Genomic DNA, 16,650 nt, shown 5'->3' with positions numbered 1-16,650 from the left:
ACAAATAATTATCGAGATGGCCAACGTTTGCCTAATATTTATTATAAAACAAATAAGCACTTTAGGTTTACAAACTTACTGATTCTCACACAATGAGGTAGAATTTCCACCTGTATTTCACAATGCATAAATATACTATCATAAAACATTAATAACAGTTTTTAAAACATAGATAAAAGATTTTGATTCATAAAGATTAATAACAGTGCTTACATTTGGAAAGTGTACAGGGATCAGGATAGGCATGAAACAAGAACTTAGGAATTTCTGATGTTTAAATCTTTTTTCACAAGAATTGTATTTATGTATTATTTGCAATAAAAACCTTCCTAAAAAAGAAAAAAAAAACAAATAAATGTACAAAGATATGTCTAGAAAAATTTTTATTTTTTAAAGGACATTGTTCATGACCTTCCCAACTTGGAGGCAAACAATCAAAGGTATTTGATAAATACAGCATCATAGGGAACCTAGTGAAGCCATTAACAGTTATAGGAGATCTATATACTGACAGGAAAATTTCTTTGGCACAGAAATGGTAGGTAAAAAATGTCATTATAGCATGTAAATATTTCATAAACACATATCATTGGATCCCACTGACAGTGGATTTTTTTGATAGAAATAAAAGATTTTTCCCTTGTGCTTCTTCTTTTTTTTTTTAAGAGAGAGAGAGAGAGAGAGAGAGAGAGAGAGAGAATTTTTTAATATTTATTTTTTAGTTATTGGCAGACACAACATCTTTGTTTGTATGTGGTGCTGAGGATCGAACCCGGGCCGTAGGCATGCCAGGCAAGCGCGCTACCACTTGAGCCACATCCCCAGCCCCCCTTGTGCTTCTTTATATAACATAAAATTTTATGATATTTTCATAAAAGGGAAAGTAAGTCCATCTTTTAAAAACAAACAGATATAAATCTGTTATATAAAATATCAAATTTATATATTTAAATACTTTGAGTATCTGTAAGGGCAAATAAGGTCCTGAAACACAGGTCAATATTAATATAATGTGTCAATAACAGGAGGCAGTGCAAACATGTGGAGTAAAGAAATTAATAAGAATTTGTGGTTAAATTATTGATTTAGACACATCCATACCTTTATAGTAAAATCTGAAATGGTTGCAAAGTTGATTCTGAATAAAGTATGGTCTATTTAAGGAGATAAATTCACATGGTTACTTTCAAATAAGAACTTTTCTGATATTTACAATAAGGTTGTAAGTGTGGAATTTGGGAGGCTTAGTAAATTTTGTAGGCCATTGGTAGCTTTTCCTAACAATTACATTATAAGATGGTCTACTATTTTTTAATTCTCAGGTTTTAAAAAATCTGAACCATCAAAAAATCCTGTATGTATTTTTTTCCAGTCATAGAGTTAATCACCATTATGAATTCTCTGGTGTCGAATAAAGTTCCAACTCCTAGTAAAGGCCTTGCCACAGTTCTTGCATTCATAGGGTTTCTCACCTGTATGCATTTTCTTATGTATGGTGAAGTTTGAGTGGTAACTAAAGGTCTTTCCACATTCTTTACATTCATAGGGTCTCTTACCAGTGTGAAATCTCTGATGTTGAGAAAGGTATGAGTTACAACTAAAGGTCTTTCCACATTCCTTGCATTCATAGGGTTTTTCACCAGTGTGAATTCTCCGATGCTGAATGAGGCTTGAGGTCCTAATAAAGGCTTTTCCACATTCTTTGCACTCATAGGGCTTCTCTCCAATGTGAATTCTCTGATGTTGAACAAGTTTTGAGGTCTTATTAAAGGCCTTCCCACATTCCTTACACTCATAGAATTTCTCAGCAGTATGGATTCTCTGATGTTTTGTAAGATAGGACTTCCAACAAAATGCTTTTCCACAGTGCTTACATTCATAGGGTTTTTCACCAGTATGGATTCTTTGATGTTGAGAAAAATATGACATCCAACTAAAAGCCTTCCCACATTGTCTACATTCATAAGGTTTCTCACCAGTGTGAATCCTCTGGTGTCGCAGAAGATATGGGCCACAACTAAAGGACTGACCACATTCCTTACATTCATAGGGTTTCTCGCCAGTGTGAGTTTTCTGATGTCTTGAAAGTGCGGAACTACAACTGAAGGCCTTCCCACAGTCCCTACAGTCATAGGGTTTCTCACCACTGTGAGTTCTCTGGTGTTGAGTAAGTTGTGATCCACGACTAAAAGCCTTCCCACATTCCTTACAGTAATATGATTTCTCCTCATTTCCAGATCTGTGGTATAGAGTAAGAGATACCTGCTGATCAAAAGCAGGTACATCTTCACGGGTGATTATTACTTTGCTGAAATGTGCTTCTTGATAAGAATATGGTCCCTCAAACTGGTCTTTACATTCCCAAATATCTTGGACACTTGAGCACGGCCTTATAATTCCTTCCATGAACTCTAATGGGAATGATTTTACATTACTATTTTTTCCCTTTAAAGGTTGATTCTTGGATGCAAACTTCAATAGTTGATCTGAAATGAAAAAAAAAATAAAACATTTGCTCCTCTCTTAATTTGGGAGAAATAAAACTTCTATGGTTGGAAAGATAGAAACAAAAAATGTTTTCAAATAAACTAATAGTGAATAGTAAGGCACTACTTACTAGAGCTGTGCCTTTCAACAAATGAACAAGGAAAACAAAGAATGAATAAATCCATATAGGAAGATGAAAGAAATGAATAAGAGATTGTCAATGATTCTCAAACATTTGTATGGCTGAATTATTTGGGAGGATTGACAAATATATATTGTCCTACATGATCATCCAAATTGAAGGAAGGCTTGCTTGGTTATATATTTTCATAATACATTACCATACATGTGTATTATAAAAAAGGAGAGGAATATCATACTATGACATGAATTAAATAAGTAAAACCAGAGGATATTTCTGAGGTGAAAGGACAGAAAGCTTGCTAATAAATAATATATTGGAAATGATCTGAAGTTAGGCTGATAAAAGGTAGAAATCCAGACTGACTATAACCTAAGGGAAACCATCAAATGAGCCATGCAGGAATGGATGGACTTAGGGAAGACTGCCATGGTTGGACTTCAAAATATGTGAATTTCTTGAAAATGCTTTTTTTTCCTTTAAGAATTCCATGAAACATTATTTGTGAAGCAATGGCTACATTGGTGACAGATGGTGGGAGAAATCTGTAAGTTCAGATAAGTGGGACAAAATAAAATGGGTGATGCGGTATAGTAAGAATATTAAAATTGGGTTGTTTTATATCCCAGCACTAAAATACAAGCTTAAATTTGGAGACAAATCACTGAGTCACTCTGAGATCCTCTGCAGTAAAGGATTAACCTAGCCTGAATAAAGGTTTGGCCTTGCCCGCCACTTGTTAGAGGAACTCTTAAGGCTTGAATATGTCCTCCCTGACAATATTATATTTACCTAGTGTCATGAGCATGCTACATCATTAATATAGACCAAACACGTTTGTTTCTTTCCACATTTTCAGATTTTACTGAAGAATAATAAATTCTCAGGTACACCACTTTCATCAGTGGCAGTTCACTGAAAATTGTGGATCACCTGATAGTCATAAACTGGGCAATCACAATTTCATTTGTTCCAATCTTAATTTCTTTTTTTTTTTAGATTTATAGGTTTTACTTTTATTATTTTTCTTAGTTTAATATGTGGAGGTGTTATGTCTTGTTTTCCACATTTTTTATTGGTACATTACAGATGTACATAATGTTGGGATTTGTTGTTACATATTTGTACATGCACACAATATAACAATATGATTTGGCCAGTATCACTTCTGGCATTTTCCCGCTCCTGCCCTCCCTCTAACCCCCTAGTCCCTTTCCTCTACTGAACTCCCTTTGATTTTTTAGGAGATCTATACCACCTTCTTTTCCTTTTTCCTCTTTAGCTTCTGCATATGAGAGAAAACATATGATCCTTGACCTTTTGAGTTTGACTTATTTTGCTCAACATGATGGTTTCTAGTTCCACCCATTTTCCTGCAAATGACATAATTTCATTTTATTTATGGCTGAACGGGGTCAGGAAGCCACTCTGTCCTGTCTTGGGATGCTCCTTCTTTTATGGGTCTTGAGTGAGTGGGTAGCATCATTTGGTGGTCTGGCGTGTTTGATAAGCTCATGTTTGATGAGCTCATGTTTTGTCTGATGTGAGTTTAATATGCACATGTATCCATGTGCTTCTGATTAATTTTATAAGTTCAGAGGTGGTCATTTTTGGGGGGCAGGGGGTATTGGGGATTGACCATTGAGCTACATCACCAGCCCTATTTTGTATTTCATTTAGTGACAAGGTCTCAATGAGTTGCTTAGCACTCACTTTTGCTGAAGCTGGCTTTGAACTTGTGATCCTCCTGCCTCATCCTCCTGAGCTGCTGGGATTATAAGCATGTGCCACTGCACCCAAGTACACGTGGTTATCCTTACTAGCACAATTTATTTATCAGCTTATGCCTATGGTTATGGCAGGTAGATAGTGGTTATCTATTTGTACAAACAAGGTGTGGAATCATTACACCTCAGCCCTTAAACACAAAACAGAGCAGCTTATAGCAAACTATTGCTTTACAAAATGGAGTAACAAAGGCTTAGGCACAGCTTGAAAACTTCTATTCTATGCAGCATGGAGTAACTCAGAGCTTAAGTTACATAAAATAGCCTGTTAACATGTAATGAAAACCTTGGACACAAAAGCTTTGGTTGATAGTATTCCATGTGTATTGCCACATATTGTTTGAAAAAACGTAAAAAGTGCTATCCATGAGATTCCCCTGAAAAAAGGACAAATGATAGCTCATACCACATTATTCCTGGACCCTCTCCTATGTGCCCCTTCTTTGCTGATTGAATCTCTATTCTTCCAGTGTAATAAACCATGAATGTGGTTAAAACAGCTTCAAGCAATCTGATAACACATCTAGTAAACTCCTGAATCTAAGAGTGGGCTTGGTAATCTCAAAAACTACAGCTGGTATCAAAAGGTGGGGTTACTAAACTGATCCTGGCTCACTGACACATGGTGAAATCATGGCTTGGGACAAGGAAGGTTGAAAGAGCAGTTGACAAAATTTGGATTCTCAGTAACTAGTTAATCCAAAACTGGAATCGTAGTTACTCATGCTCAGCTGGTTATTAGAAGTAAAAAGTTATCAGTGAACTTCAGAAATAACAGATCCACTTCCTGATGAATTGGTTCACTACTTACTTTTTTTTTTTGCCCATATACTTTTTAATACTTACACTTTGGTAAAATCGTTTTCAATAGATTACATTAAAACATTTTAGGTGGCAACCCAGTAATTGCACAATCCACTACAAGATTTTAACATCTAAGCAACATAGCTTTGTCTTAGGCCTGAAAGCTCTTGAGCTGTCTTATAACTTCTCTGTCAACCAAGCAAGTCTACTTAAGTTTTTAAATTTCAAAAGGTTGCTTTTTATAAAAGGCACCTGAGCTTGTCTTAATTTTGAGGACATGACATTTACTCTTTATTCCATAACCAGAACCTTTATGGCAGTGACTTTCACATAGATGAGATTTTCTACATGCCTTTAAACAGTACATTTGGCAGTTCTAACCTATACCTGAATAGTAGAGACAATTGTCTTGCACTCTGGGCTGGGGCCACAGGCAGAGCAGCCAAGGCCTTCACATACTTGCTGACCTAAGTGGACTGCTTTTTAAGCAGTAGGACATGCAACCAGACTTCTCTTTTTTCTCTTGCCTGACAATGTAGTTCACAGCCCTAACAGCCAAAGGCTGTGTAATTTAATCACAATATTTTAAATGATGTTGTGTTCTTAGATGGCTCCCTAGACACATTAAGAAAAGCAAATTAAAATGAAATAAGCAAACTACAAAACAAATGCCTTTGTTATTGTGATCTGGAATGTGGGCCGAGCTTGCATTTCATCTATTCTGAGCTACAGCCACAGGGATGCTACCAAAGGAAAAAATTATGCTGAAACAGTTATGGAAATTAGAGTAAGCTGCAAGAATGGAGAGAGACAGAAATATAAAGGGGAGATTCAAGAGACTCATAAATCAGGGTAGAAATCTTTGAAGGTTTTTTTTGGGTGTGTGTGTGTGTGTGTGTGTGTGCGCACGCACGCATGCACTAGGGATGGAACCCAGGGCCTTATGCATGCTAAGCAAGTGCTCTACCACTGAGTTACACCCACACTCGTCTTTAAATAGTTTAAGAAATGGGATGAATAAGGTGGACATTGATGAAAGCAAACAAATGTCTCAGTACAATACTACTGGAAGGAAGGTGGATCAGTAGGAGTCTGTGTTGGTCCTTCAACACTGATGGGTGGTAAACAAAACTTGGGCTATTTATTATTCAAGAAGAACTTAAAACGCTGCAAGGCACAATCATTGTGTGATGCATACATATATCAAATTATGGTGTGATCAGACTCAACAGGGTAAAGATTGATGAGAGAGTCAGGGTCCCTCAGCCCAACCCCCAGCTAGGAATACAAAGGCTTTATGTACTCATAATGCACAAACACAAATTGACCAAGAGGTGAGGAAGAAATTTTTGGAACTCCTTGTCATGGAAACACAAAACAGAAGGATTCAAACATCCACCAGAGAAGCCCTATTGGAGGACAGAGTTAGAATGTAAGGATATGAGAGTCACTGGTGGAACTGCTGAAACATGGATAAGAATTCGAATGAACAGATTTTATATTTTCTTTACCTAAATATATTAAATGACTAGACATTATATCTGACATTATACCTAGTACTGTGAAACTATAAATTCAATATTTAAACACTAGGGATTGCATATGCTAAATGGGAACCAATAGAACTGTCCAAGTTCATACAGGTTGATTTGACAGGATAGAATACTTTGTGGACAAAAAGTTATTACCAGTTTAATGACGTTGTTAGAAGCTGGGAAGTTCTCTGTCTAACCCCTCTGTGTGGAACATAGATAGGCCTATTATAAAAGCCAATGAATACCACCTTGCAGCAACTAATTGGATTTTAGATGAGATTTCCAGATCTTATAGTACAGTATACATCAACTAAGAAACACTAGCTTTCATAATTGAAACTGCCCATGTGATTAAAGATCATAAAAATCATGAAACCTGAGATGCTCACACAGTCTTTGAGCAATTTGATTATGTCTTACAGTCTTTGAATATGTGTGCTTCTTATATTTGAAGTTCTTTGAAGCTTGTGGATCCATTTTGTCAAATTTTTGGTTATTCTATTTTCTCTGCTGCCAGTTCTCTTTGAAGTATACTCCAAACACTTGTATATTAGGTTGCCTAGGTTATTCCAAAAGTCACATCCACTCATTCCTCTTTTGCATTTCAGTTGCTGCTTTCCAGTTCACTAACCTTTTCTGAACATGAAATATTGAATCCACTGTACAACCCAATGCAGGCTTTTTGGTTTTCTACTCTAGAAACAATATGGGTGCTTAAAAGGATGTTCTACGTCTGGCTCAACTTTTGAACACTTGGAATATAGTTATAACTTTAAAAATGTCTTCTAATATTTACCATTTCTTGGTTGGTTTTAACAAAAATTGTCCTCATTATGGATCTTTTTTCTATCTTGGCACACAAAGTAATCTTGTATTGAACATGAGGCATTGTGAATTGTCTTGTTGAGTACTAGATTTTGTATTCCTTTAAATAAGCTTTAAGATCATTAAATTACTTGAAAGTTGTTATCTGATCCTTTTAGATCTTTCTTTTAGAGTAGTTCCATGGCCTGAAGTTGAGGTAAGACACTGTGGAGCAGTCTCATCAGTGCATGAAGAGTTGTAAGGCTTTTCAGTCTATGTGGGTAGTGGGAGCAGGTATTTTGCTGGCTGTGTGAGTGCTGGGCATAGGTCCTTCTAGTCCTTCCAAATGGTTCTGGAAGCCTCAGGTAGTTCCCCATCTGCTTACCAGTAATCTGTTGAACTCTCAAAGGAGCCCTTCTGCAGATCTTCAGTTTTCCCTCACTCTTCAGCTCATCCTTTTGTGCTCCTCTGAACATGTGCTGCCTTGATCACCCTGGACTCAGCTCCGCCTTCTCTACTCATGGAATTTGTTGGGCTCTTCCGACTTCTCTGAGCTGCATCCTAAGACTCACTCTCTCAACAAAGCAAGATGGGGCAATCACAGGGCCTTATTGGGTTCCTGTCTGTCGAGAATCACTGTCTTTATTGCTTGGAATCCAGACATGTTCCTGAAAAACTACTGTTGCATATACTTTAAAATTTTGAGATGCAAGAGAATAAAACAAGTTCTTATTGCTCTGTTGGCAAGTAGTCTCTCCAGTCTCTTGCCATTATATAGAGGGGTTCCCCTAAATCCATTAACTTATTACACATATTTAGAAGAGCTGTTCTAACATTCTGTCTGCTAATTCCATCTGTCACTTCTGTTGACTATTTATGCTATTTTCCTTCTTTTTCAACAGTGTTTTATAATTGAATGCTAGAAATCGAGAATGTTATATTGTCAAATGCTTAACTTTGCTAATTTTTTTTTATTAGTTGTAGATGGACACAGTATCTTATTTATTTTTATGTGGGGTTGAGAATCGAACCTAGTGTCTCACACATGGGAGGCAAGCACTGTACCACTCACTGAGCTACAACTCCAGCCCAACTTTGCTAATTTTTATTGAAGACTTTTGTATTCTGTTCTAGTAGACAGGTGATTTAAGGATGTTTGATCCTTTCATGGATTTTATTAAGCTCTGTTAGGGAAGGGCTAGGATAGATTTTTCTATAGAATACTTTAATTTTATACTAGGGAGTGCACATTCTGGCATCTTTATTGAGCCTCGGGTATTCAGGGAGCCCTCTACATTGGCTGGTCAAAATTCAGACTGTCTCATTTCTATGCTATCTTCTGGAACTGTTCAGATTACAGTCTGCTGCCATTCTTTGGCTGGCATTGATGTGGCTTAATTCTATGTATGTTTGCTTTAGCACTTAGCAACAGTTTCATAGGAACCACTATATAGACTTCTGTAGTTCTTAGAGTATTTTTCTCTAGTTTTCTCGTAGTCCATTTTATTTTTTTAATCATTTAAAACATTTTTTTTGAGATAGAGTTTAGCTATGTTGCTCAGATTGGCTTCAAACTTGTGGTTCCCTGTCTTAGCCTTCCATGTAGCTGGGATTAGGCACACCTCAGAATCCATGTTAAAGTCTTTACCCACACTTTTACACATTTCAATCTACTTGAGTTAAGAAATTCTTCCATTATAACAGCAACCATCGAAGGGCTATTTATTTGTACGCCAGATATTTTACATTTCTTATTATGTAATCACAGAATGAGTTAACTTTTTCCTTTTTGCACAAAAGGAATAGGGCTGTACATTCAGGAGGTCTGCAAGACCTTAAGATAAGTGATTCACTAGAATGACTCAGGACTCAGAACAGTTATACTCATGGACTCAGTTTATTACACAGAAATTATACAGATTAAACCTAACACATGTGTAAGCCCGCGGGCGCACACACACACACACACACACACACACACACACACACACACACACGGGTCCAGGAGAGTTCCAGGTATGAACTTCCAGGGCTACTGGCACCAATCAACGTAGAACTATCTTACTATGTCTGAGGCCTTTCTTCTGGAATCTGCCCCATAGCCATCAAGAGCTAAGAAGCACTTGAGGTGATTCTCAATTTGGTCCTAGGAGAAAAGGCGCCATCTACTGGTGACTTGAGTACCTTTTTGTATTCCTCCAGTAGCTAAGAAAATACTTAAATACAAATATAGACGCAATAATTTTCAAAGGAGTAAAAGAAGTCTGGTTGGTAAAAAAGTAAAAGTGATCCATAGATCAAGGTCTACAAGGCTCACCTTCCTGACTCAAAGGTGTCACCTCCTCACAGATAGATGGATTACCACCTGTACTGCTCTTCTTCAACACTCTTGATTTCTGCCACTTATGTAAGGACTGGCTTTTAGCTGGCACTGGACCACCTGTCCAGGGCTCATGCCATTGCTCCAATAAGGTGATCACAGCTGGTTTAGAAATAGAAAGTCCTGTTTACAGGAAAAAAAAAAACAGTTATGCTGGGATGTCCCAGAATTCATTTCTAGTCATTTGTTAAAGAAATAAGTGAAATTATAGGAAGGGGCACAGAAAACTAGAAAAATTTCCACTGTAATGAAGCCACCTATTTCCATCTCCACAAAGTTCAAACTCTGTGAGTGGAAACCACAAATTCAGAGTTATTTTAAAGGCAGCTAAATAATTCACAATGTAGAAAGCAGACATTCCTAACAGATCTTGAAATCTGTGGGGCAGATAGCCTTACCCACTGACACCAGGTTGCTGTAGTTCTCCAGCATCACATCTCTGTATAAAACTCTTTGCACAGAGTCCAGGTATTCCCACTCCTCTCGGGAGAAGTCTACAGTCACATCACTGAACACCACCACCACCCCCTGAAACGGCAAACATGAAGAGGCAGAAGGCGTGCACAGAGAAGTAAGACAAGCAGAATGAAATGGGGAACTATTATGTGACAAAAATCTGGAGATGGGGAAATCTAAGGAAATGAGTGACTGAAGCAGGTTTTCGGGTCCTCAAACATTCCATTTCTCCAAGCAATTTTTTACAAATGGGTATTTCCATGATCCAGACATGTCTCAGTATGTGCAAAATCAAACTGTGGAATCTCATATAACAAAAAAGTAGCATATGTGCAGGCAACCCAACACAATTCATGGCAAAATAAGTCATAATAAGTATTTCTTTTCCCTTCTCTCTCAATGCCTTAGAAAAGACAAATTCTGAGATTCTTTTTTCTTTTTTCCTTTTTTTAAAATATTTATTGTTTAGTTTTCGGCGGACACAACATCTTTATTTGTATGTGGTGCTAAGGATTGAACCTGGGCCGCACGCATGCCAGGCGAGCGCGCTACCGCTTGAGCCACATCCCCAGCCCAATTCTGAGATTCTTTACAAAATTACACCAAAAATAAAGTTTTTATAATACCTGGTATAGGGGCTGGGGTTGTGGCTCAGTGGTAGAGCTAGAGCACTTGCCTAGCAAGTGCAAGGCCCTGGGTTTGATCCTCAGCACCACATATAAATAAAAGTATCATGTGCAACTACATCTAAATAAATAAGTATTAAAAATAATACCTGGTGTAAAAACAAAAAACCTAAAACCCCCAGGGAGAAAAACAGGTTCAATAATAGATGCAGAGGTGACATGGCAAGGGGCTTCCTAAGAGACTCCTATAGAAAGGCAGATAGAGAAGCAACTCTTCTAATATCCCATGCCCAAACCATCAACCTTGTGAGCATGTTGAGTAAAGACATTTCTAAATATGTACAGACTAAATGATATGTACCCACTTCTTGGAGAGCTGTTGGAATACTAGTTCCATCATCACAAGAAGGTGAACCAAGAATGAGAAGACAAAGGATCTTCCATTCCCCAGAGAGAAAGTGTCACTGGGGTTAGTGAATCAAAGACCTAGTATAATATGTAAAAGTGAATCTCAGATTAAAATCCTGTAACAGCCAAACGTCAGTTAGTCAAACCACTTTGGGGTCATCCCAAAAGGCTTTAAAAGGCATGTTTTAGAAGAAAAGCAAAAGAATTAATGTATGTGTCCATGAGGAAAATGTCATTAATAGGCATATGACAGTATTGATGTATTACTAGAAAAACTGACACACATGATGGGTTTCTTTTAAAAACATGGCAATAAACTCCAGGTATTGTGATAAGATGTGTCATGTCCTTTCTGAGGTAAAGACAAACTGTGACTTAGTGGCTGCTGAAATAGGCACCAATCAGAATTTATTGGACAAATCTGTAATACTGAAATATTTACCAGTCACTGCCTGAATGGAGTAAGTAATTTTTATAATATTGGGTCTGGGTGCTTAAATGGATGGGACCACAGCATTAGGTTTGTAGGATCCACCATGAGGCACCATTTCTACTTTACAATATTAATAAGAAGTCAAATTATACAGTTAAAGGGCAGAATACTGGAGGTAAACACCCCTCCTCCAAATAGGTCTTAGATATTAGGCCTCAATCTTTAAAAGCCCTATTTTAATTTATATCAGGTCACTGTGATAGGCAGAGAATAATAGCCCCTTAACGACATCCATTCCCTAGTCCCTAGAAACTATGAAAATGTTACTTAGTAAAGGGACTTTTCCAGATGTGATAAAATTAAGGCTGTTGGGATGGAGATTATGTGGGTTATATGGGTGGGCAATGTGATTGTTAGGCCTTTTAGTCAAGAGAAAGAAAGAATGGTCAGAGTCAGGGGAAGACTTCAAGATGCTATGCTGCTGGCCAGGAGGACGGAGGATGAGGCAGTAAGCCAAGGAATAGGAGCGGCCTCTAGAAGATGGTAAAGCAAGGAGACAGACCCTCCCATATAGCCTCCAGAGGGCATGAGACTGTGGATACACTGAAAGTCACATGGGAATTCTGATCTCCACAAAGATAAAAAAATTTTGTCTTTTAAGCTAATGTTTGTAGTGATAACAGAAATAATCAGAAACAAATATAACCACATTAACTATTTTACCTAGAGGTAAAGGTCCACAGGATGCCATTTTGCTAAGACTAATAATGTAAAATGCCAGACTTGATTTTAATTTACAGCTTACTGGGTTGGAGCACTCATGTCTGTTATGGTATGTTTTGGGGCAATTGGTGCTAAGTCTGTGAGGAATTTATAAAACAAACACATCTATGGTTAAGTGAGGCATGCCTGTTTGTTTTCTATTTTGTATTCAGTGACTCCCTTACAATTATAGGGAGTACCTTGTTTAATTTTGAAGCAATTCCAAGTATGACTATAGTTTGAGCTCCAATATTAATTTTCAGTCACACAGATTTGCCAATTTTCTCTGTGCATTGCGATAAATATTAAAAGTTAACTTTGTTGTGAAAGTGCAAAAGCTACATATTTTCATCTTTTTTGTTGTATAAATTCTTTTAGTGTGTTTAGTTTCCATTGGGCTTCTGTTTGTGAACTTCTGTTTTAGTTCTCTACTTTCTCTCCTCATAACCAGGTTTAGTTCATACATCTATCATTTAAAAAAATTTATTGTCCCCCCCTCTTTGGCTACTGGACATATATTCTAGGGGAGAGGGGCTTTACTCTGCTTGCTTCATTAATTTCTTCTTCCATAGTCTCAAATCAGCAGCTGTGATAATGTGTTAATTCAACCTCTGTGACAGTGGTTGAATTAACCACTTGGCTGTGCCACAGTACCATGAGTAAGGTTTCCCCCATAACCCAAACAGAATCCCTGGAAGATTTTTTTTTGGGGGGGGGATGCTCTACCACTGAGCTATATCTCAGCCCTTTTCTTATTTTTTTTTTTTTTAGATAGGATCTCACTAAGTTGCCCAGGCTGTCTTTGAATTTGTGATTCTCCTGCCTCAGCCTCCCCAGTTGCTGAGACTGCAGGCCTTGCTACTGTGCTTGGCTGCAGGATTTTTAAATAGAAATTGACACACTGATTCTAAAATGTATAATATTGATCAAATGAAACATTGTTCAAAATATTAACAGTAGTTGCTTACAGACTGGGATTTTAACAATCTTTGTTAGTTTGTATATTTTCCAATCTCTAAAAAGATGCTTACAATAACCAAAGAATGGAAATCCAAATGACTGCCAACATCAGAACTGGACAGCCCATACCTGCTGAACCCTCACCCAGCATGGTGAGGCCCTGGGTTCAATCTCTAGCACTGCAAACAAAAAACAAACAAACAAAATGAACAGAGCATGATATTTTCAAACAATAGCACACAGCAAGGAAGATGTGTGAATTTCAAGTAAATACAGCAACATGAATGATGCTGAAACAAAATATAGAGATAAAGGAACCAGACACAAAAGGGCATACACTACTTGATTCTATTTACATGAAGTTCAGAAACCAATTTAATGGTAGAAGTCAGAACAAGTTACCCTTGGGGGGCAGGGAAAAGTGGTGGGAAAGTAGAAGTAGGAATGAAATTTGGTAATTTCCCCCCCTTTTTTTTTAAATTTTAAAATTTGTTCCAATTAGTAATACATGACAGCTGAATTATTTTGACAAACTGTACACAAACGGAGCACAATTTTTCATTCCTCTGGCTGTGATGCAGTCACACCTGTAAAGAGGGTAATAATATCTGTCTCATTGCACCATGCAGTAATTTTCTCTTTCCTGATCTGACTGATGTTACCAGAATCAGGTTAGTGAAAATTCACCACACATTCATATATTTGCACTTTTTTTCTACTTTTGTTAGTATTCAATAAAAACTTAAAGGAAACCAAGATGAAGGAATAATAATAAATACTGATGTAGAAACAAGTAATTAAGAGTCAAGGAAACTGTTTACTGCTGGGAAAGCTGAAAAGTGGCACAACTATTTGAAGTACTTGGCAAATAATAATAAAAAAAAAAGCTGAAATAGGCAGGCATATTCTATTATCCAGCAATTCCATCCTAAATGTATAATCCTAGAGAAATGTGAATTCCTGTTCATTGCTAGTTATGTGCAAAAATGTTCTAGCAGCATTATATGGAATAGCCCAAAATTGGGAGGGGGGGGCAAGTAATCAACAATGTAAAGGACATATAAATTAACTGATTTCATGTAAGGGTATGCTACTCAACAAAATGAAAAAAAAAAAAGATTTAATTATAGTGTTAAAAATAGCATAATATGAAAGGATAGAAACGGTTACATAAAGTTAACAAAAAGAATAAATGGTATCATTTACTGAGGCAAATCATAAAGTTAACAAAAAGTAAAAATACATGTTATCGTTTATTGATGCAAACTTGGTAGGTAAAACTATAATGAAAAAACTGATTATCATAACACGTGTCAGAGGGAAGAAGGATTTTGATTGGGGTTGTTACTGAAGTGTTTGCAGTCTTCTGTATTGCCAGGGCCAATGGTTACCGGAGTGTGCTCTGTATTTCTTTCTTTCTTTATTTGTTTGTTTATTTTTATGTGGTGCTGAGGATCGAACCCAGGGGCTCAGGAGTGCAAGAGGTGCTCTACCACTAAGCTACAGCCCCAGCCCTACTCTGTATTTCTTCGTAAATTCTCCATATGTTTTATAATGAAAGCAAAAAAAAAAAATCATTGCACAAAGAATTATTATGTGACTATGAAAATGTTAATTTCATTAAGTATTTAAAGACAAAGTTACAATGTAAATTTAAGCAATACTGCTGATTATAAAATCTTAAAAATAGTATAAGTATACACACTAGAACGAAATAAAATTACATCAAAATATTAATAGTGATCGTTTGGAGACTGGAATTTTAACATTCTTCTTTGTTATGTTGTGTATTTTCCAAATTCTCGAAAAGGACAATATAATTTTATAATAAAAAGCAATAAACTAAAAAGACGAGAGGCTAAATCCCAAACACTGGTCAAATTACGGTGGGACGCTGGGGTCGGGTGCGATGCTCGGGGCCTGCACCCTCCCGAACACCGTTCCCAGAGTAAACACTAGAAATCGGGTCACTCGGTCCCACTTAACTCCAGGGCAAATCGGGCAAGACTTTCAAGCAAGCAAGCCCAAACAGAAAGACCGGCGCCCACTGATAAAGAAAGCCAGAAAAGGCCAAGCTACCTGGAAGGTGGCAGCCATTATTCCTCCCCGGCGCCGCGCGGAGCGGAACCCGAACGGAGAAAGAATCCCGAGACGTCAGGTTTTTCATGGGAGTCCAAACCCACCAGATCGGAGATCACCTCAGCGCCAGCACCCACCCCGACGCCCACGGCTCCCACAGGGGCCCACGGCGCCGCCTGCCCGCCAACTCCAGCGACGCACGCAACGGAAGTGCAGAAGTCACGGCGAGGGCAGGTCCCGCTCCAGGCCCCGCCTCCACGCACACCCACCTTCACGCCGCGCAGCCCCGCCCCCCTGCAGCCCACTCCACGCCCCACCTCACGGCTTCCGCGGCTCTGCACACCCGCGTCCCCGCCTAAGCCCCGCCCCATACACGCCCACGTGCTCGCCTTCGCCCCGCCCCGCCCCGCCCCGCCCTCGCAGAGCCAGCTTTCCCCGCACTACCACGGCCTTGTCAGTTAGCGTGCAGACCCCCCAGCGCCTGCCTCGGTGAGGGGACCCCTGGGCCCTGCTTTCAGCTCTGCCCGGTCTGGTCAGCGCCCGGCACCTGGAGGGAAAGAGTGCAGGGTGGGGCCCGGGCTCCTAACCCACGCCGCCCTTGAGGCCTTCAGGCGCCGCGCTTGCTCTCCTACCCCGGCCTCCCGAGTTTGGGTGCCGGGGAAATAGGAAACTGCGGGGAGGCAGAGCGGGCGACGGGGACGTGGGCAGCTGCCAGGTGGGAGGCTGGGGCGCCTCGGTCCAGAGGCTCCCTAGCACGCACTTCAAAGTTTTAATGGGAGAAGTATATTGGGACCCAAATCTGAAGGAGATAATAAAGAATAAGGCAATCTCAATAATTGATATTATTTGTCCATACCAAGCCTCCAGAAATTCATGGATTGCAATTTAGGTTTACCTACACAGGCACTGGTTCTTGCAGATATTTTTGCACACGAGTTTCTGATCCTGTAAATTATGTTTCTGTGTCTCCAGGATACACCACACCTG

General features: G+C 38.6%; 1 protein-coding gene across 1 annotated transcript; it reads right to left on the bottom strand.

Annotated features, from left to right (window-relative positions):
* Window positions 1–21: 21 nt before the first annotated feature.
* On the bottom strand, window positions 22–15,913 carry LOC101969851 (uncharacterized). The gene is made up of 4 exons (XM_013356678.4): window positions 15,664–15,913; window positions 10,338–10,467; window positions 9,877–10,062; window positions 22–2,486 (listed from the first exon to the last, which is right to left on the bottom strand). The coding sequence occupies exons 1-4, from the start codon at window positions 15,679–15,681 to the stop codon at window positions 1,381–1,383; spliced, it is 1,440 nt and encodes a 479-aa protein (XP_013212132.3). The 5' UTR covers window positions 15,682–15,913; the 3' UTR covers window positions 22–1,380.
* Window positions 15,914–16,650: the final 737 nt, after the last annotated feature.

Source organism: Ictidomys tridecemlineatus, chromosome 13 (genome assembly GCF_052094955.1).
Source record: "Ictidomys tridecemlineatus isolate mIctTri1 chromosome 13, mIctTri1.hap1, whole genome shotgun sequence".
In the NCBI taxonomy this organism is placed as follows: Eukaryota; Metazoa; Chordata; class Mammalia; order Rodentia; family Sciuridae; genus Ictidomys; species Ictidomys tridecemlineatus.
The sequence above is the reverse complement of the archived record's forward strand: the minus strand, read 5'-3'. Positions and strand labels throughout refer to the sequence as shown.